Source organism: Lagopus muta, chromosome 6 (assembly GCF_023343835.1).
Source record: "Lagopus muta isolate bLagMut1 chromosome 6, bLagMut1 primary, whole genome shotgun sequence".
Lineage (NCBI taxonomy): Eukaryota > Metazoa > Chordata > Aves > Galliformes > Phasianidae > Lagopus > Lagopus muta.
The window spans coordinates 44748066-44770262 of record NC_064438.1 but is presented as its reverse complement, the minus strand read 5'-3'; the positions used below and the strand labels follow the sequence as shown (position 1 = coordinate 44770262).

The 22197-nt window shown below is 41.7% G+C and overlaps 1 protein-coding gene across 1 annotated transcript in view; it reads left to right on the top strand.

Moving 5' to 3' along the window:
• ITPK1 (inositol-tetrakisphosphate 1-kinase) overlaps positions 1–18303 on the top strand; it is a 127745-nt gene extending 109442 nt beyond the window's left edge. Inside the window, exons 7-11 of the mRNA XM_048950271.1 lie at positions 1310–1350; positions 6340–6505; positions 8382–8449; positions 9891–10053; positions 15503–18303. Coding sequence (XP_048806228.1) covers positions 1310–1350; positions 6340–6505; positions 8382–8449; positions 9891–10053; positions 15503–15825 — 761 coding nt within the window. The 3' untranslated portion in view covers positions 15826–18303. The remainder of the gene's footprint in view (positions 1–1309; positions 1351–6339; positions 6506–8381; positions 8450–9890; positions 10054–15502) is intronic.
• The last annotated feature ends 3894 nt before the right edge of the window (positions 18304–22197 follow it).

The window sequence follows — 22197 nt, the reverse complement described above, 5'->3', positions numbered from 1 at the left end:
ACATCATGACCAACACTGCAGGAGAGTGTATTTCATTGCCGGAGTGTAAAGGCTGTTAATTCAGATGCTCTGAAACAGTTTGATTGGATGTGGAATAAAATTCCTCCCTATCCGCTTTTGTTGGAGGTGACGCACTGGAACAGGGTGCCCAGAAAGGTTGTGGGTGCCCCATCCCTGGAGGCATTCAAGGCCAGGCTGGATGTGCAGCCTGGGCAGCCTGGTCTGGTGGTTGGCGACCCTGCCTGTGGCAGTTGGATTGAAACTGGATGATCACTGTGGTCCTTTTCAACTCAGGCCATTATATGATTCTATGTATTCAGAAGGCCTGAGTCAGTGCCTCTAAATGATGATAAAATTTAAAAAGTAACAAGAGTGACATTGTGGGAGTGCTTTTTTCTGATTCTTTTATTTAATTTTTTTTTCCAAATTCTCCTGCTTCACAGAGCTTATGTCTATCAGCATCATGCACCACTTTCCAAAATGTCCAGTTACAACTTATTTTGGACTCTAGAGCAGGGCATCTACCTTTCATAGCTGCCTGTCCTCTTGCCCGGCAGCTTTATTCTTCCAGCATCCCCCAGAGAAGTCTTGTCCTGTCCACCTCCTCACTACATACAAGTTTTATCTCCTCTGATTAACATATAAATAATACCATCTTTGCACATCATGTGCAAAGGCTCCCAGGATCTTCAGCTCTTTCCTGATTTCATAATAGCAGGAACATTTTTTTTCTTCCCTCTTACCAGTTTTGGTATGGAAATGGGAACTGCGTAGATATGCATAGCAGATAAGGAATATGGAGAAGAAAGAACTGCTGAGCTCTCTGCTTCTTTGTCTCCCTCTGTGCCTTATTTTGGTTCAGACCATTTGGTCTCTGGCCCTTCCCCAGGAAGAGGGAAGCAGGAAAAGCAGCTGGTTTCCAGTGTGCCCCAGCTCCCTTGTTTTCAGGACAGTGGTTTTTTTGTGGCACAGGTAAATTTCTTCAGCCTCAGGCAAAACCACGAATGCGTGAATAAGCCCTCTGAGTGGGCAGGCTGGCAGTACCAGTAGTGGCACTAACTCTGGAGCTTCCCACCTCTGTCTCACCCTACAAATGACCTCTGTTTGCATCTCAGTTCCAGGGGGTAGGTGAGAGAGCAGAGGTCAGAGCAAGCTAAACTTTGCAGTGACTGAGGATGTTGTTCAAGCAGTGGCTGTCAGTATTATCTGATACAGTCAGTGCCTCCAGTGATTGTAAGTGTGGGTGGGAATGGATTTGTAAAGGTTTTGTGTGTCCTGTCTCAGTTTTTTTTTCTTTTTTTTAATTTAGTTTGTAAAACCAGAGTGGCCCATGGAACCAACTCTCATGAGGTGAGTTAAAAACTCTTGCAGCTTTACTTTCACTCCTCTTGCAGCGGTTTGGCTGGTGCTTTCTGATTCTTTAGGAAGGCAGAATGAGGGCATTGCCCAAACCACTCTCCTTCCCACACATTTCACTGGGTTTAATAACACCAGTATTTTTTAGGTTTATCTGAAAGATAGCCAAATCTATCTTTAAACTCCTGATATAAAAGCTTATTGTAGCAGTTTCAAGCTTCTATTATCTAGTTTTCTTGCTGCCTGGGAACTGTTGAGTCACGGCCTGAACCACTGATTGAGCACCTGAGGCAAGGACTGGGTCAGCCATGGGAGCACAGGTGAAGGCAAACTCCTAGACCTCACTTAAGGGCTGACTACCACTGGGGAAAGATCTCTTTCTGAAGATTTCTTCTTTTTGGAGTTTTCCACTGTGAACCTGTATCCTTGGATACGGGTAAGCATTCCTTCCTGGGTTATTTCTTTTTCAGCATGATAATCTTTCTAACTGTAATACTTATAACGTACCAGCCTAGCCATACTACTCGTCCAACTGTACACTTGCTTCCGACAGTTTGTTGTCAAGCTCTGTCTGCAAGGCATCTCCTTTGTCAGCCTCTCATCTGGCAGGAGATTACACCAGGGGGTGGGGGTTTCTGCCCCACCATGCTTCCCCTCCAAAATATACATAGTACTGGTGAGAAACGATTTTGTGCTGCAGATGAAGCAGAGATGTGAATAAAGGCAGGCTGGATCCTAGTGGAACTACAGGAATAGCAAATAGTGTCTGTTTCCAGGCATGTTTGGTTGTAATAATGTGGTTGAAGCTGTGGGAAGAACGGAACTGGTAGCATTATCTGCTTTTCCTCATTCCCGTAAGGCAGTTGCAGTTAAAACCGTTATGTATTCCTGGAAGGAGTGCATTCTCTGTGAGCTTAGCTTCCTCTAAATTTAGGCAAGTCGAGTCCTGATTTAATTCTTTTCCATTTGTGCTTCTTGCCTTCCTGCATACCACAGCTCAGTTTTAAGAATCCTGTCCTCCCTGCTGGCTCCAAGAATGCCTGGCTTCCTTTGTTAGCAACATGGTCACTGTTCCAGGTTTCCCAGCTGCTCCTGAAATGTGCAGTATGTTGCTGCAGCATCTCTGGGAAGTGAAGGCCCTAAAGTAAAATGCCAGTCTAGATGAGCAGAATGCCTACAGCCGAACTTTTGAATGGACAATGCTGTAAAAAATGCAGCTAGGTTTTTCATTAAAGCTTGGCTTGGATCATTTTACAAGCGTGACAGACAGTTCTGTTAGTTTGCTGGAGCAGCTGCTATGAATTTTTGCTGTCATTCCTGAGAGCACTTGGGACTGGGTCGGTAATGAATTTAAGACTTGGTTCTCTGTTGACTTTTCTGTGTAGTTTTCCTCTACAAGTGCAACCTGGAATGTGTGAAGCTTTCAAGGCCTGTCCAATTAGGCCTTGACTTTTGTTTCCCTGGTGAATATTTCCTTTGTACAGTGCAGACATGCCTCCACCAGAATTCCATTTTCTGAGCAAAAATTAGACTGAAATATAATTGTATGCTGTGTTTTATCACATGAACTTACGACTAGAGCAAAAAAGGGTCTCCTGGAAAAAAACCCTAAAGTCTAGCATGGCATTTTACATATTTAGTAAACTTTGAAATTGCTGTGTTCTCAGGAGTAATCCAAAAATATATTTATAATCAGAGAAGAACCGTCTTGTAAATGTTATTTTATGGGCAGTAATGGCAAGGGAAATGTAGAATAAATAGTCTGTTTACAATACAGTCTGTCTCAAAGATAGTAGGTCTAGAAGAAATGGTTGCATGTTTTATTAACGGCTCCTCCTATGGCTTTTGGTAATTTGCACAATTTGTAGAGATATTCCCACTGCAAAGTTGACACTGAAACTAGAATGCAATCTGGTCAGAAATCTGCTTTTCTTCATTAGATGACTAGTCAGAAAGATCAAGTATTGGCTAGCAGGGACAGCTGAAGGGACAGGGCTTGAATTTGGGCTTGGTGCCAGCCTTGTCTGGCAGACTTCATAATTTGCTGTGAATGCACAAACTAGTTAGGTCAGGTGCTGTTAGTATTCGTGTCCCACAGTTCCACGTGGCTTCTGTACTGCAAATTGCATCAGCCAACCCAGCATTTGAATCCCACTTTGCCAGCATCATTTCTGTTAGAAACTGAACAGACGATGCCTTACGGTTCTCCTTCCCAGCTGCTAGTAGGTTGAAACACAACTGTCCTTTGGTAAAGCTGACATCACTAAGATCCATGATGTGAAAAAACATGTCCAGAATGTTTATTTTTCTAAATATTGAGCAGACAGGAGTAAAAAGTAGGGAACCACTGTGGGTTGTTTTTTTTTTTTTTCAGACTGAAGTCCATTAACACGATAATTTCTTGCTGCCAGGTATTTTGGTTTACCTTTAGAAGAGCTCTGCCTCTGTAACAAGTAATGCCATTTGAAAATTATGATACAAAGTATTATTCCCAAGTTACTGCTAGATACAGCAGGTCTGTGCTAGATGACAAAGGGCAAGCACACCCTGCAATCAAATTCCTGAATCTGTATTCATGCATGCTGAAGGAATGAGACATCCCAATGAACCAGCATAACAGCACCATGAGAGTTTTTATGGGTTGTATGCTAGTCTATGGGGCTGTCAAGACATAGCTTTGCAGAAGAAAGGTTTCATGTGGTTTCTAGTAGCTTGGGTAGGCTCTGTGCTGAGAATACAAACTCTCTGGGTTTTCACAATTCCAAAACAAAAAGTGATAAGTACCTGAAGGAGTGGTTTCCAAGAATTAATTAACTATTTGCAGAGAACACTTGGAGGATAAGAACAACATCGTTTTTACCAGCATGATATTGTAGATATTATAAAGGCAGCTGTCTTTGCACAAGGAGAAAAGAAAAAAGAACAGTGGTTCTTGCCACCAGTGAAAGGCAAATGATGTTACTGCTGTGAATCGTCTTGATGGAAGATGCTGTTGGTTACAGTAGGTTTCTTGCACAAGTTATCACTAATCACAGATTCAGTCTGTGTGTCAAACAGCTGGCATCTGGTGTAAGAGACAGCATAAGAGTATCAGCTGCAAGTAGGCACTGAATGCTTATACTGACATTAACTTAGAAAATGTTAATCTCCTGAGTTATTGTGCTTATATACAGATGGTTCTCTGGTCCTATGTGGTCTACCAGATAAGGAGCAAAGCAGAATATTAAATAAGTAACGACAAAAATAAAATGCTCAGACTTAACTATTAATGTGTAGTCACTACATCATTTACCATGCCTGTGTTTTGGATCAACAAAATCTATTAAATTTACTATTTTTAATGCGGGAACAGATGTTATCAAGAATTCAGTATGACAGTACAATGTACAGCAAATGAATAGCTGATCATATATAATATAAAGTAGGAGTGAGAGAACATAAAGCAGAAAAGTTTCTTTGTAAAATCTTTCCAATTTCTATGACTTCAGTAAGATACAGCTTGTGCCAGAAGGTACAAAAACTGACTGGAAACACATGGTCAGATAACTCATTTGCACCATACCAAAGCAAGAAGCTCCAATGTTATTCTGTACCTTGCTGTGGAGTTCTTGTGGGACCCACAGGAATTCTCTTAACCTCTCTGGGCTGTTTTTTTTACATACAAGTAAAAGACTAGGCCCAAAGAGGATAGGGAGAAAATACTAATATGGATGAAGAAAAACTCATTTTTTAGAGCTAAGGAGCTTTTATGGCAAATGTACATCCTGCACTGAATGAGGTAGATGCAGGCACAAGAGATGGAAGGTTAGCTGTTGCCTTCACAGCTTTACAGTTGTCAAACCCAAAGATGGTCTAACTTGTGCCAGGGAACTGTGCTCAGAGGGAAGGAAGATAAACCTGACATCAGATTCTCTGGTCTTGGTTAGTTCTTACTCATATTCATCTGACTGACAAAATTTTCTTGTGTGTCTCTGGATAACAAGGCCCAGCATCACTGAAATGATGAGGAGAGATTCCTATTCAGATAATAAGAGCAAAGTTTTCTCAAGGGTTTTAGGTTAGGGAACAAACTTAAGTTTATCCTCACAGCTTTTAGGGGCACCTGGGTATAAAGTAACTTCATCAGCTTGTGCCAGAACAGTGCTTGCTGCCATTTCTGCATTGGAGCCATGGACACATTTGCATCCCATCTACAAACCTGCAAGGTGGAAAACAGTGCTTATGACAATTAGATATGCACGCAAGTGAGTTGGTGGAAGGTTCTATGCAAAGAACAGTGTAACGTGAAGATACGTTGGCTTGACAGAATACTTCTCTGCACCATCCAGCATCAAATCCATTGTTTGAGACACCTGGTGTTCATCATAAAGGCCCTATAAATGACTTCCTTTGGGGCATATTTTTTACAGTTCCTTGAGGGGAACTGTGCATCTGGAATAATGGGTCAAAACTGAAAATCATTGGCCCCAAATTCCCTAGCAGTAAGAGATACTAGGTGCTGGAAAAAGTTATCTGATCATGTGGGTGAGACCCCATTGCTTATGACATTGCCACTGTACTGACCCAAGCCACAGGAAATACTGCTGCAGAGAAAAACTTATATTGTTAGTACACAGATGTACGTCTTCACGCTTCTGTTATTCTCATGACATGAGCTTATATTCACACAGACATGATTGGCTATAATGGTCACATATTTTATCATTTTTTTCTTCTAAAAACTTGTGATTCCAGTAGCATTCTTAACAGAAGTGGGTAAATGAAATTATGAAGAGCTGAGATGAAAATTTTCATTGAAAATGAAAGTTATGTTATCAGTTGTTTGAAGAGTTTGTGTCACTGAAATGTAATAATGCGGGACTTGCTGCTAAGAAGGGATCCACACTTGGTCAATGTATATCCACCAGTACATGTTCCCCCTCACTGCTTGTTGGTGAATATAAAGTTATTGAAAGACTTGTGCACAACTGTGTGTGTTTTCAGATGGCGATCATCTTCAACCAGGAGGGTCTGAAAGCTGTCCGCCCGCCTTGTGTCATTCAGAGCTTCATCAACCACAATGCTGTGCTGTATAAAGTGTTTGTAGTTGGGGAATCCTACACAGTGGTGAAAAGACCATCTTTAAAGAACTTCTCTGCTGGAATCTCAGGTATATTGTGCTCGTTTACAAGGAAGCGATCGTTCTTAGAGCCTTAGCAACAAGCAGCTCGAAGGAAGCTCAAAAAAATCTTTGAGAAGGTCGATTAAATGAAGACATTTGGTTCCTATATGTTATTTCTTCTGTATTATTTCAATAAGAAGGGGGATAACTCACGTACTCTGGAATATATATGAATGACATTTATATAGTAAATATTTACGCAACAGTAAACAGTGTCTTACCTGTTAGAAACAGTGTTTTGTGTAATGTGGAAGTGTGGAGCTGGAGAAATTCTCTGATTTCCTAGTAAGGTCACATCATTTGTTCCGGAGTTTGTTTATAAATGTGCTTTGGAGAGGATTTCCTGGATTACATGGCTTCAGAACTTCCTTTCCCTATTTTTACCTTGATTATATATGTGTGTTTAAATTGAAACTCACTTGTGCTTTCCCCGAAATATGAGGCCCATTGTTGTAAACCTTGGTGCAAGTCTCTTTATTTTGTGGATACCAGCTGTTGGAGAACAGGAGGAATGGTCTTGTCAGTAAGAACAGTGATCCTCCTATATGTTACTGGAGAGCAGTCACATTAAAGGTTTTCATTAGAAGATTCTAAAATTTCCTGTATGGACGAAGAATTCCTTCCCCTTGATGGGCCTGAGATCTACATTTAGTGGGACATCAGAAGCAAGAAGGAATTAGCAGGGCATGGATCTCTCTATCAGTGAGCAGAAGTATGAATACAGACAGGGTCCTTCTTAGGCAAAGATGTGTCTACTTCAGGCTGTGCCACACTAAGAGTACACAGGCTATGAAGGTGCTTGGTGCTCCCTGGAGCTCATGGTGGGTGGAGTCCTGCAAGTGGAAAAATGAGTGAAAGGGATTAAGCTGATGGAGATGAAGAAGCAAGTACCAATTTCTGGTGACTTTTTGTAGTGATTTCTACTAATCTTAATATATCAGTGTGTGCTCACCATTGTTTCCACTCACAAGGGCATACTTTGTTAGTTTATGTGGAATTCAGCAGGATCCTGGTAAAAAACCTTGTCTGTAGGGATGTGTGGCAGTAGGTTGGATATATTTACTTTTAGGTGTGCTGTGTGTCCTGAAGTAGGCTGTGTTCATATAAGATATTGTGACTGGCTGTGGTTTTGCTGGAAGAGAATATGTTAAGGCATCTTTTTAAAAATGCCCTTGCTAGTATCTCATCCATTTGTGTAAAACCTTAAAGTTGTCTGGAAGCTTATGTAAAATACGTTGGGTGGGCAGATTAGGGTAAGTGTCTGGCTTTCTTTCCAATTTCAGTAGAATTGTGGGCTATAAGTACCCTCCTAACAGGTCTGATGATTGTGAAGCACTCCCTGGAGCTGACTGTCTGAAAATACGGGGCCTTTCTGAATGGGAGGAAAGGCAAGAGGAGTACGTGATAGTCTCAGACTTCAGAGTGGATTTAAGTTTGCTTTTTATGGTTCTCCCATCTTTATCGTACATGGCTCTGTGGCTTCTCTTAAACGTCATGTCAGAGGCCAGCAAGCTTTATGATCTGAGCAGTCATATTGAATGTATCAAATTGGTAGAAATTAACTTCATTATTAATTGATTGTGTTTAATAGATGAATCAAAACTAGTTTTTGTTAACCTCTCATAGTTCTATTTAACTGAGAGCTGAGGTCTGGAAACCACAGCTGGCCCTGGCCATGTTTTGCTGCCTATGCTCATAGCCGAGCTGTGAGTAGGAGCACACTTCAGGGCAGATGGTGCAGGGAGCTATCTAGTATTGATCAAGACTGGATTCCCTGGGCTGCAGTGCCATCTGCTGTTCATTGCACTCATCCTTTGGAAATTAAAATCCTCTACAGTTATTTACTACCTTCTTTTAATTTCAGACAGAGAATCAATATTCTTCAACAGCCACAATGTCTCAAAGCCAGAATCATCATCTGTCTTAACAGCGGTAAGTATACTTGTTCTTTTTCCTCTAGCATAACTGGAAGACTATGTAGTCCTTTCATATCAAAGTGCTGGTAGCTAGCAGCTCTTCTTAAGTTATCTGCCTCCATGTTGCTGACTGAGGTCTGTTCTGTATAGTGAACCAGCATGTCTGTGTGTCCCTCTGGTATTCCTTACCGAGCTGTGGTGAGGAAGCACTGATCAGCAGGCCTGTGTGCTACACACTAGGCATGGACTCCCCAAAGCTGAGGAGAAAGGGAAGAAGTTTCTGAATACAAATATCTGCCCATTCCCTGTCTAGAGAGCTTCATAGACATAAATCATCCTCAGTTCTGTGAGGAAAGAGAAATGGTGGAAATTGAGAGAAAATGCATTGGACAGGGCCAGAGAGGATCAGTAGCTGGCTGCAGTGCAGGCTTTGCTGAGCTGCAACCAAAGGACCATTTCTGGGGATCTTCTGAGTCCAGCCATGCAAGCAAGTGGCATGGATTAATGCTCACATTACCAGGCCTTTTAATAAGCTTTGTACATATGAATCCAAATAAAGCCTCAGGTGCTCAACTGCTATGAAAGTCACTTTGCAGGACTGAGTCCTTTAAATCTCTGAGTCTTTGGATCCTTTTCTGTTTCACGAGCTCTATTTGGGAATAGTTCTGTAGTCAGCAATGATTAATTTAAATTGTGTGCAAAATGTGCATGTGTAAAATTTTAAAGCTGTAATTGTGCTAGTTGTAAATCCCTTTGTGGGTAAATTTACTTGTAAGTTTATGTAGAGAATATGCTCTTGTGGTTTACCTGCCACCTCTCTCATGCACATACATATTCCAGGCACATTTCTGCAAGCATACCAGTGTCTGCTGCATAACCTCTTGTTTAAAACGTGAAAAAATTACATCTTCCAGTCAAGAATAATTTAGATTATTTATGATAGTACACGTCTGTAGAATAACTTATAGATGAAAATTCACACAAAAGCTATCCACTTTGAATTAGCTGCTGCCTTGAAGATACCAGCAGAGTTGTGCTTTGTAGTTCAGATGAAGCTAGCAGGTACAAGTCTGTCTTATCAGTCCCACAGACAGGCCATAATCTACCTGTAATAATAGAATTGTATCCAGAACGGTTGCAGCACAGGGTTGAAATGGCTGGCTGAATTTATTTTTCTGAGGTGAAGATTTAGTACTTAAAATAGTGATTCTCCATTTATTCCTACACTGTTGCATATTTTAAGGAACTGCACCAAAACGAAGCAAAGAACTAGATGCTTTACAGTAGGTGAACTTCTGCTGTATGTAGGATTCTGAATTATTAAAGAAGCTCCTGTTGTTTCTCTTTTGTGCTACCAGTTCTCTGCAGTTTGGTGGATATTAGACCTGGAAATGAAATTTAATCTTTGCACTTAAAAGACTGCTTCAGACTCAGTAATGTGTCCTGTTCCTCTGTAGCTGGATAAAATCGAAGGAGTGTTTGAGCGGCCAGATGATGACGTCATCCGGGAAATCTCTAAGGCACTGCGGCAAGCTCTGGGAGTTTCCCTCTTCGGAATCGATGTCATCATTAACAATCAGACCGGGCAGCATGCAGTCATCGATATAAATGCATTCCCAGGTGAGAAAGGCCTTTCTACTCATGCTATGCAGAAGCCATGCAGTGTGTGCTTTGTGTGAAGTTTGGCTGCCATATCTCATATAATTATTTCTCAGGTGGGGAAAGGGAGAGCGGCGTGCAGAATTGTACAGAAATCAGGCAGTGTTTAATCCAGCAAGGACAAAACCGTAGTGTAGATATGGAATGTGCTACTGAAATAGTAGCTTTTAGGAGATGCAGTCAAAGTTTAGTGGCTAGCTGTTGTGTGGCTTTCATGCTGTTGCTCAGGAACTGAAGCACAGGGCTGTGTGCTGGGGCTTGAACTTTCTAGGTCTGTCTTTCATTCTGAAAATGAGGAGGGAATAAATTCTATTTTAAGAGAGCCTCTAAGATTATTTTTCTCTAGACTCTGTACCATTAAAAGTGTTGAGGGGGTGGAAGTAGCAAACTGTTCCCTTGAAAATCTCTTCCTGTGCAAATTGATTCTCCCGTGGAAAGATGTCTTGTGCGCAAAAGCAACAATGGGAGGAATCTAAGGAAGATTGCATTTGCGGAGGAGTTGCTATAAAGTTTTAAATATCCTTGAAGGCTCTCATAAGTGTATCCTGGAATAAAACAATAGAATGCACATGTGAAAATTTGTCCACTTCTTTAGTGCACCATATGCCTTGGAAGCAGTTAAACAAAATCCTTGACCACTGAAATTGTTAGGAGTAACAAGTGTGTGTAACAGGAGACAGTAATGCTCTGTCACCCGTGCTAGATTTGGTAACCTAACATAGGAAAAGATTATATAATCTCTGGCACTGTTCTACATGGAATTTTTCTCTTTGAAAATATTGTATCGTTACCTGAATAGTCTCGTCTGTTTTCAGAGACATAGCCAGGCTGTTACATAGTTTGTTTAGCCTATCATTGAATTTTCAGTATCATTGAGATATCTTCATATCCAGAAGTCCTAAATCACCGATCTTCTTAATCTTTCAATCCAAGTCCTCAATCCCAGTGCTGCCCTGTTGTGCCTTGCCTGTCTGTGACTGGCTTCCTCTCAAACCTTCAGGCCTACTATTCACAGATCACTTTGCTGCTTGGTTTCACCATATGCTGTTGATGTAGTTTGTGAACCCATGAAAACTGTCTTCTGCAAAGAGCAATGAAACTACCTAAATCAGAAGTCAGACAGAGCCAAAGGTTCATGTTTCAGACACTGAATATTGAAATATTGCACCTGAGTGGTGCAGGACATCTCTTTGCAATCCTGCATTTTGCACTATTTTGCAATCTGTACTTCTAGGTGATTTTTTTTATTTCCAGGTATTGTTTCAAATTTGGTGCTTTGCACAGACCGAGCTACTTAGTTTCTTGAAACATTGAAAACTTCTGACTGGGCAACAGCTAATGGCAAATTCCGCAACTTAAACAGGCATAATGTCTCCTTGTAGTGGCATCACCTTGCAGAACTGCCTGCAGCCTTGTGCTCTGCTGCATGCTTATTCTAAGACAACAGTTTTTGATATTCAGTGCAAGTCCTGCATTTCAGTCTGCACAGTAATTAGGCTTTGAATAGACATCAACTTAGTATTCTTTTCAAGATGCTTGAGAGCACAGGAAAGCTTCTGGTGCACAATTCTACATTTTATTGGACACAGGATTTTTTTTTTATAGTGACCTTGTGAGTAATGAAGATAGCTACTGGCTTTATCATCATGGCAGAGGGTGTTGAAAACTGCTTGGAGAAAGTCTAGAGGACAGCAGCACGGACCAGACATATGAAAGAGAAGGCTGGGGGTAAACAAAGCAATATTCAAATCTGTAAAAGACAGCAGAACTGAGAGAGAGAGATGGACTGATCTTAAAGCTGCTAAAATCAGAGGAGAAGTGACAGAGTAAAAATCAACAGAAGAAAATTTAAGTCTCAGCACAGAGATGTATCCCTGTTGCTCAAAAGCACATTCAGCCAGGGCAGATGCTTTTCTCTCCGTGGGCCAGTTTGATTCAAAGATGAGCAGCTGCAAGGACTGACTTCATCAATGGAGCCAACACTTAGCTAATGAGAAGCTGAAAATCAGCATTGCTCAAAGGAGTCCCTGATGGGTTGTGTCAGCAGTGGGTTCAAACCATGCAATTCATGGAAGGGGCTTTCCCTCACTTCTTCCTCAAATCTTTCTGTCCTGGAAGGATTACAGTAGATCCAAATGGAAGCCAAACTGGACACTTAGGGGAAGTACTGCTGCTTAGTGGGGAGGGAGAGAAAGAGGTGTATTTTCAGCCTCTTTCATGGAGCTCAAGCTGCATCTTGGGACCAGGCCTGACCAAAGCCTTCCCCAGCTACCCAGAGGCTTGACTTCTTGTGCATTCTCTTTCACATCTACCTAGCTTGGAGCTCATTTGATCTTGCCAATTCATGGATATCATATTGAGATTAATTCAACATTAGAATTTAGAGCAGATGTACCTGGAGGAGGATGTTGTCTGTTACCTACTTCATTTAGCATTAGTGGCAGTTTGGAAAGATGTTAAAGATAAATGTCTAAAAGCCCTACTGTGTCTCCTGCTATATAGAAAACTGTCTGGGCCATATTTAGCTGTGGTTACCAGCTGAGGTATTTAACTGTCATGTAGCGTGTGGGTGTTATGTTTGTCTGACCTCAGGTAACAGAGAAGGGGCTCCATGAAGCCTGCTGTTGCATCACAGCAGCTGATCTCAGCAAGCCTGAGCAGCAGCTTGCCAGTGGGATTGTGAGCTCTTATGTGGTAGTTGGGAAGCAAGGCACTGGGTCTGGGCACACAGTTTGTATGTATGAGCACGCTGCCACAAATGCAGGCTGTGGGCTATCCAGTTCTCTTTGCCCTAGGGAAGATGAAGAAAATCAGAGTATCTGCCTGCTTAAGGAAGGTTTGGAGTGTAATATCTGTAACACTAGCTTAAAAGTGCTCATGAGCACTTTGTGGCTCTGCAAAGCTCAAGTAGACAGGGTGCTTGTTTTCTGTGGAGTTCCTGGGCAAACTTCCTTCCTATCCGTGCTCTGACAGAAAACACTAGAGACTGTTCTCATCACAGCAAAATGCAGACCTCACACTGACTCCATAGTGGTTTCATAGGGTTGTCTTAGCATCGTGCTTGCAGCAGCATGATCCATACCGCTTGTGTTTAGATGTGCAAAACTTGGGTCCTCTGACTGACTCACTGTGTAACGTGAGCCCTGACTTTGTTACCAGTAATTTCTGAAGGTATAATTTAAGTTACCCTTCTTGATGCCTTATTGTCGCAGCACAGTGGTGACCCACAGTTGTCATTTTGAAAGATGTGCAGCAGCAGTCAGGGAACAGGGTGAGCCAGTATTGACAGTTTGCAGCCATCCCCATCTTGTGGATGGTGTTAAGAGCTGAGACACATTGTTCTTTTCCTCCCTTCCGTGTATTTTTTTATACATATTTTTTTGCTATATGAACTTTCTTCTCAGTGACCAAGCAGAATTATTTGAGCGTTTCCATGCAGTGTGCAGTGGGCTGGCACATGTATGAAATGTATAGCTTCCTTACACTGTAACATCTGCTGATTTCAGGACTTTGTAACTGGCTTTCTTATTCCCATTAAATATTTAAAGCAACTTCTTTGTGAGTTTACCATGTGCCCTCAGACAAGGCTGGTTTGTTTTCAGCAAGCAGACATAAAACCATCTAGGGTCTATGGGTCTCCTCTCTGAATATTAAAGCTGTTACTATGGAGATGGCTTACTCCCAGGGAGCCAGGAGCACTCTGAGTAGATTTGAAGGCTAATCCCATGTCTTTTACATAAGCAAGAAAGCATAACAAGCATCTCTGTCAGAGAGGTGGAGCTCTTGTTCTGGCTCCCAGAACTGCAAAAGCCTTGGTTGTTCCCCGACTGATGGGTGGGTTACAATGTGGGTCACTGGTCATTGGAAGGTTTTAAATAGCCAGTTTGTTTGGTGAATTTCTGTAAGGGTCTTTGAGACAGGAAAACTGGGAACTGTTGTCACACAAACCAGGGGAGATATGAGATCTGTTTGGGATACCTAAGAAAATTGTGAGTGCAGTAAAATCCAAAGCAGTGTGGCAGCCTAAGTAAGAGTTAATTAGTTAATGTGTGGGTTATAAATACCCCGCAAAACCACCACATTTATCTCAAGGTTAAATTGTCCTCTTACCTTGTGTTTTTCAGGAAGCTGGTTTCTTATTGCCAAAGGAATTTGGCTTTCACAGAAGAAGGGAGATTCAAATTGAATTATTTACGGCTCTTCTGCCCTTTAGTCATGTTACTAAAAGTGTTCTAAAATGTGCATTTATTTGTGGTCTGCAGTTCTGCTGTCGTGCTGATCTGTGTGAACGTGTGCTATTCATGTGGAACTTTTAAACTGCCATTTATTGCTTTAGTCTCCGGTATTAATATTAGGTCACCTTTAAAATACTTTTATAGGCATTCAGAAACAATCAGCCCAGCCCGTTTAATACACTGAATGTCACACCACCTCTAAATACTAAATCAAATTGATACCGATTTCAGCTAATGTACTAGTAGCTAAGGTCCATTTCAAGACACTGTATAGATGTGTCGCATGTCTGATTCAATTTTAAAATGAATGTAATAATAAAATTGTGTCTATACCAGAGTTTAAAATAAACCAATACTCTATACACCTGCTCTCACCAAAAAATGTAGTATCTCCTGTTATTTGACCATCTGTTTTAGCCAAGGCACTTGTTGTTAAACCCTCAGTATGAATTGTCTGGGAATCTCTTAACAGAACCATGAGGAAAGTTGGTTTCAGTGCTGAGTCCAGATTCTGTTGTTTCTGCCTAATGCTGCATCATTTAAATATATTTAGTCTCCTTGACTGTGTTTTTAGACATTGTTCATAGCAGGGAACGTGTTTTGAGTGCTAAGTTAGGTAAGATTAGGCAAGCACCACGTGGCTTCTTTCAATCAGACACTGCCTTTCTGTAGGGAACAGAGCCTGCTTTGCTCTTCTTTGAGGTTCCCCTAGCTGAGAGGTTACTGGGAAATTATGGAGGGTGTGGACCCTCAAGGAACCTGTGCTTTAGAGCAAGTTTCTGTAGTAAATCCTAGCAACAGGATGCAGAAAATTGGTGCTACAACACAGAGTTTGTAACTTAGGGGAAAAGCTGGTCTTGAAAACAAATGATAGGATTTACCTAAAATTGTATATATACACATGTGTGTGGGAGGAAAAGGAAGCAGAAAATCTGAGAAGTGATCTAGTGCCTCTTACTGAACTGTCTGGACAGAAGTATTTTAGCAGCAAGGGTCTCTGTTCCCTTTTATGCTCGCCTGCTTGTGCTTTCAGTCACAGTGGCATCATGGAAGAAAGCTTTTTGATTATCAGTGGCAGGTCGAGGACAGCCTAATAAATAAAGTGGGAGAAGAGAGAACATACAGAAACTACTCAGCTGCATTTTCTTCCCATTCTTTGTTTTTCCCCTTTTCAGGTTATGAGGGCGTTTCCGAGTTTTTCACAGATCTCCTGAACCACATAGCTGCTGTCCTGCAGGGTCAGGCACCTGAGGTGACCCAGCTAAACCGTAGCAAGCTCCTGGCTGAGCAGACCGGCGGGATGATGGACGAGCGGATATGCTGTGCGAGCACGGGCTGTCTCAGCGTCATGGGAAAAGACTCCTCCTGGATTGTGGAGAGCGAGACCAACAGCTCAGTAAAACTGCAACACCAGAGACTAGGCTGCAACTCTGCAGTGTCCCCCAGCTTCCAGCAGCACTGCGTCGCCACGTTGGCCACGAAAGCTTCCTCCCAGTAACTTGCTGATGCCATGGACTGAGGAAAAAGCCGCAGGGATACAAATTGTGGTCCCAGAACCAGATCAGGCTGTAAAAGTAGAATTGGGGGGGAAAAAAAAAGGAAAAAAAAAAAAAAAAAAAAGAAAACACAATACAAAAAAAAAAGCAAAATAACAATTAAAAGAAACCCACCTTCCATTTGATTTAACCTGATTTGCTGATGAAATGGTCTGAAAAGGAGAGGGTGAGAAAGTGATTCAGATCCACTTCATCAGATTCCAGTTGTAAATCTATAGTGAGTTTACACACACGCATGGGATTTAACACTAGACCTTTCATTGTGGGAGGGTTGCTCTTTTGTTTCTATTGTTCTTTGTAATCACTGGTGACCAGCATTTTAAAATCGGACCTCATGGTATCAAGGAGATAATAATGTTGAAATGGAATGTATGAATGTAACAGTGCTAGAGATTTTTGCCTAAAATACTCCCATTCCTTTTTCCAGCTAGGCCTTTGCAAAAGAAAGCTAAGACAACTTCAGTATCACTAAACCAAATCTCTTGCAGCATTGTCAGGGTATTGACAGAGAGCTTGCTGTGAGCCACAGCACTTAGATGGGACCGAGCATGCCGGCTGTTAAGGGCTCAGTACCGAGCAGCCGCCCTTCACAGCTTTACCCCAGGCCTCCTTGCTTTAGTCACCAGCAGCTTCTGGCTACACTTGCCAAGAGTGAAATGTGTCTGATCCAGGCAGACTAGAGGCTGAAAAAGAGGTGCAGGTAGTTAAGTTGTGTGATTTAGTTGATGAAATGACATTCTTTCCATCATCTGCTAGAAGAGCAGCTCATCTCTGAGCAGAGAATTTAATTCTCCCTACATTACACTTGTGAGGATTCCGAGACAGCTCTGCCAAAAGGCTGCCAACCAGAGCCACACATTCTCCTTACAGCAGTGCACCTGATCTGGGTGTAACACAATTGCTGCCTTCCACAGATCCACGGTGCTGCAGTTTTTTCTTTTGCAAATGAAATGTGTGCCGAGTGAGTACCTTTGTGTGAGACAGCAGTTCTAAGTAGCGTATCGTGCTCCAGGCTGCCAAGTGAGTCTGTCAGATGGGCTGTGTGGTAATTTACAGTGGTGCTTCACACTATTTGTAAGCGATAGTGCAGCCACCTTCTGTCTCTTGAGATGTGCAGTAAACCTACAGTGTTCACCTGCTATTGCATCTTCTAGCATGGCAGCATCTTCTGCTGTTGAGCATTCCTGCAGCTTTTGCCAATTCTGAACACTAAACTGGAAGTAACCAACTCTATCAGTGCTGAGAACATAGACACTATTTTGGTAGACTGAGTGGCCTTCTCTTTCCCATATAAGCCCTAAAATATATTTAAGAGGCGTGGTGGAAAGAAAATGTCCTTAATTCAGCTCATAGCTTACAGGTATGGTAGTCTCCAGCTTTCTATAGCGGATATTTGTAAAGCACCCATCACTGCAGCATTTAATGCCCATTTGTTAGTATCCTGTATTAGATTGAAAGGAAATGCATTACCACTCAAAAGGAAATGATCAAGAGCTTAAAGCTTGGGCAGACCATGGAGAGAGCAGTAGAAAGCGTCACCATCCTAACCTGATGGTACCGGTCCTGGAGGAGATGGCATTATGAAGAACATTGTGTAGCAGTTATTTTACGCACGCTCATTTTCCTCTGGGAGAGATTGGGTTTGTTCCCCAAGTGCCATTGTAGGAAAATTTCTGTAGCTGGGTTTGCGTTTCTGAGGACAGCCTACACAAGAGGGAAGGACCTTGTGAGTGTGATACCTGTAGAATTGCAGGGTGCACATAATTACAGCCAGCTTCCTATTCTGTTGCAGACTGGCCCTGAGCTGGGCTCTCTTTGCATTCCCTGTATGCTTTGAGGCTGCTGAACCCCACATTGAGTGCAGCTTGCAGGTCTGGGTTGTAGTGGTGTGAGTGAGTCAGATGTACATAGATGTGGGTTTATACGAGTATTCACGATAGACCAAACCTTTCATAAAGCCGTGACTGAAATAAAATTGACATCTACAGTTTGGGGTTTGTTTTTGTTTGTTGAAAATAAAAAGTGTTTTTATGTTACGTGTGTAACAAAAGATACCCTCAGGAAGAAATTTGCCAGTGCTTATTTTTGTATGGTACTTTCTTGTAACCAGCTGGTGGAGTGTTTGTAGACTTGCCTTTTGCTCCCTTTATTATGGCTTGGGGTTGTTTTGTTTTGATTTGTTTTGTTTTTAATTTGGTGGTGGGGAAAAAGCGATGATGTTAAAGCTGGGTTAGTAACTCAAGACCTTTCAAACTAAGTATGTTTACATGAATCTGAGTGTCGGATCCAATTGAAGTGTCTGTATGCTGTTTCCTAGTTAGAACATCAAATGAGAATTTTATTTTCCTGGCTGCCTTCTGAATTTTGGTTGGCCTATTTTGCACTGCTTTATTTCTCCAAAATAAACTACTGAAATATAATTGTGCATTTTAAACTTGTTTACAGATGATTGTTAAAAGTTTATTTTGTAATTCTCTGAAGGCTTACAGAAATGCTATATTTAAATATTACTCCAGACCTTGGCTGTAACTAGAGGAGAAGTTTAGGTCATTGGTGTGATCAGTGACATTTTTCCCATAGTCTGTAATTTATTTCTTATTTATCAAATGTATCTGTATCACTTTAATTTACCAGGTGCAGACGTGCAAGTACCTGTTGTGATGTGGCATTACAATAGAGTTTTCTCCTAAATTACCATGCGATTGCTGTACTGCTATATTTCCTTGCCGAAATTGTTGTAGTGGCTCATATGTTAGAGTGCCGCCCAATCACATGGGCCAATCAGGAGACCAGTTTTTAAAAGCCAAAACTGTAGATTACCAAGTGTCCAGACATACAATTACAGTACTGCAAAACATTCGAGCACACGTATGTTATTAAGCCTGTGCTAAAGTGCTTTTCTGAATTGCTGCCTCACTTGATACGTTTAGGATGGCTTTGATTTATTATAAGCTTCACAGTAATTTAGTTCTTGTTCTGCAGTCTTTTCCTTTTTCTTTTTCTTTTTTTTTTTTTTTTGTTTGTTTTCTTTTAAAGTAAGGAGATGTAGTAACCATCCCATATAGACCATGTAGACCATCCCATATAATAGCCTTGCTCTTAAAATTGCAGACAATCTGAGGGAGATTTTCCATAACATCTTGTTTGAATTCTGTTATTGTGGGTTAGAAGAGGTTCTGCTGTGTTTTCAGAGGCATAGCTATTGCTGCTGTGTTGATTGGAGCAATTAAGTTAAAATGATGTGGTCACCAGTTAGCATCTTGTGGATCTGCTGCTGTTCTGCTTCACTGTTATCAGTCCACAAGAGCACCATTAGCTTGGCTGGAATGTTCTCCAGGTTTTGTGTCAGTGTGATGGAGGAGATTTGACTGTGATTTTCGCTGTGATTGTGTAGCTGACTTCAGTAGGTGAAGATTATACCCTGTTGAAGAGAACTTGAATGGTATTATTAGTGCACATAATGCAAAACCATCACCATCATCCTCTCCCTCTAGCTGACACTGCCATGTTACATTGGGTTTGCAGTGACTGCCTCAGGACAATTGGGTCATACAGAAAACCCAGTGCAGGAGTGCAGCCTGACCACGTGTGCCAGGGCTGACACCCTTAGCCTGCCGTTGTTCTGCCTTTGGTAACCATGTGTCTGGCTCTTCCAGACGTATTCAGACCATTGGAATGAGAAATTTGCTTAGAGATCCCCATGTGGAACATGTCAGTGTTTGTACAGAGGAATCTGCAACAACTTGCTCAGGTAAGAACCACCGGCTTCATCTGCTGTCCTCATAAAAATGGGCACAAACAAAGAGCCTCATCCTGGGGCCCCAGGAGGGGAGGAAAGTAAGGTGGATGGCTCAAGCTGAGGGATGATGTCCCTCAGCCGGCCATGGGCTGTGCTCGGTCTAGGAGTGATTGCATGGGGCAGCGCATGGATCGGAATGGCAGGGCACAGCCAAGAGCAACTGAATGCAGGTGGCCAAAGGTGTTTGAGTTGACTGACCAAAAAAAAAAAAAAAACAGCAAAACAAAGGAAAATGGAAACTTCTGTTTCCATCCAACAAAAAGAAATTCCAGACTCAGCAGCAGTTCAGCTAACGTGGCTTCCCCAAAGTCTTGGTGTGGCAGCAGTGACCATGGGTCAGACTTTTTCCACACTTGCTTGCAGCCGTACCTTCCAGAGTGGTGCAGAAGATCCTGGGTTTGGGTTTGTTAGTGAATAGAGTCTAATTTGAGTTTGTAGTGGTCTCCCCATGTGCATACTGCAGGAGTTCACTTGCATTACTACGCTAATTCTCATTTCCTCCCTCCTTCTGGTCAGAGATGTATTGATTTTTGTATTCAGTATATAATTACTTTATGGTGTTGCAGCTGTGTGTTTCATAATAGCAGGATGTCAAAATGCTTTGTGTAGATTAAAATATTTCCTTTAATATAATCTCCTCTCGCTTTCATGTGTGACACACGCATTGCTGATTTTATTTGTAATATTGCTTTAATACGTATTTCAGAGGAATGTAACCTCCAGAAAAGTACTTCCCACATCTTCACTACCTTTCCTTTCCCTATTCACCCTGTGTGGACCCAAGCCATCAAAAGTTGAGCTTTTGATGGAGTGGGTTTCACATCCTTTGTGGATGCTGTTATGTTTACATGGCCACACTAATTGCTAAAGTCTGTTGAAGTTTGAGAGAGTCCAGGTGCAGATGAAAGTATTAGAATGGTAATTCCTTGGCAACACAGGCATGATAGCTTCTGTAGCAAGCACAGGCTCCAAAGTGTTCTTGCTGGGTACAGGGAACTCTTGGGGTCTGGTCCATTCCTGCTGGTAGTGCAGTTTCCCTGTGGAAGAAAAAAATCACTGTAAAAAAATGTACTCTGTGATGAAGAAGAGGGATGAGAAGAGGCAGGTGAGGACTGGGGATAAAGTCCTGGCCAGGGGACACTGATACCAATGGGCCAGGAGTTGGCTCCATTATTTTTATAGAAATCTTGGGAGATGTTTTCTCTCCGCCTTTCTCACCCTGAATCCTCTGGGGCTGATGCCAGCAGTTGTCCGTGGGCCATGAGCTCAGTAGGCAGTGGCCTTGTCCAGCATGCCTGGAGTTTGCAGGAGGCTCCTGAGCGTTATGAAGTTCTGATGGATGGCCTGGAAATCTCTTGAAACTAGAAATAGCTGGAACAGTGAATGGAGTTTGTGAAATTCAGGTCTTCCTTTTCCATCCTTTTTAAAGAAACCCACTTTTTATTTCCTCCTTCGTTCTTTACACAGTAGTTTTTATATATAAATTATTTTAACATTTTTGTGTGAAAAGTCATATATACATATATAAAGTTATTAAAAGGTTGGCTATATGTTGAGTATAAAATAGTGACTTCTTTGTTTCAGATGTTAGCAGCCCCTAAAAATGAGTTGTTTATCCTCTTGTAAAGTCAGTGCTGTAAAAAATAAATAAATAAAAGCTGTATTAGATGTATCTTTTATTATTTATTTCTCATGCAGTATGTGATATGGCTTGTGTATACCTTTGTGAGAACCATATGCTAAGATGCAGTCATTCTTTAAATCAAGTAATAGTTCCTTGGGATCCCAGCAGTTCTGAGACAAGTGGCCCTTCACGTGTGGGTCATGTTGGATTTCTCCTTCACTCGCCAGCTGTGCTCCCCACTTAAGCATGGCTGAGGCCTGGGGACCATTCATCTGTGCCAGGTTTCACAAGTTTGTCAATATCTGTGTTCAAATCCAACTGTACAGTGTTAACACGCGCGTCTTGTGATTTGCTCCAGCCCTCTTCACTATGATTTCTGAAACGGGATTCCCATTTTGTACTTAAATTTATATAGAAATATTAAAACAAACATAAAATTGTGGTTTACTGTAAAAAAAATAGAAATGTTTGCTATCTGGCATCTTACTTCAGTTGCATGACTGATCGGATCTGACAATGGAGATGGTGCTTTCATCTAACAGCAATGATTTCAATGGTAATATGTTGGTTTTTTTCTTTTGCCAAGCACCTGCGATGGACAATGTTTTGGTTTCAACAGTAAAGCAATATGCAGTAGGTATTGTGGCATTCTCTCTGTACTTGTTTTGAAGACAGAACTGTCCCTTTACAACACATAATGAAAATAAATGCCTTATAACAAATTTTACTTTGGCTTCTCTTGATGAGTGGGTAGGGCAGCGAGGGGAGCAGCTGAGTGTGAGAAGCTTCCTCAGTGTCATTGTTACTTTGGACTTTCTTAAACCAGCTCTACTAGGGAACATGGCACGGTTGTAAAATGGCTTAGGTTGAAGGGGACCTTAAAGATCACCC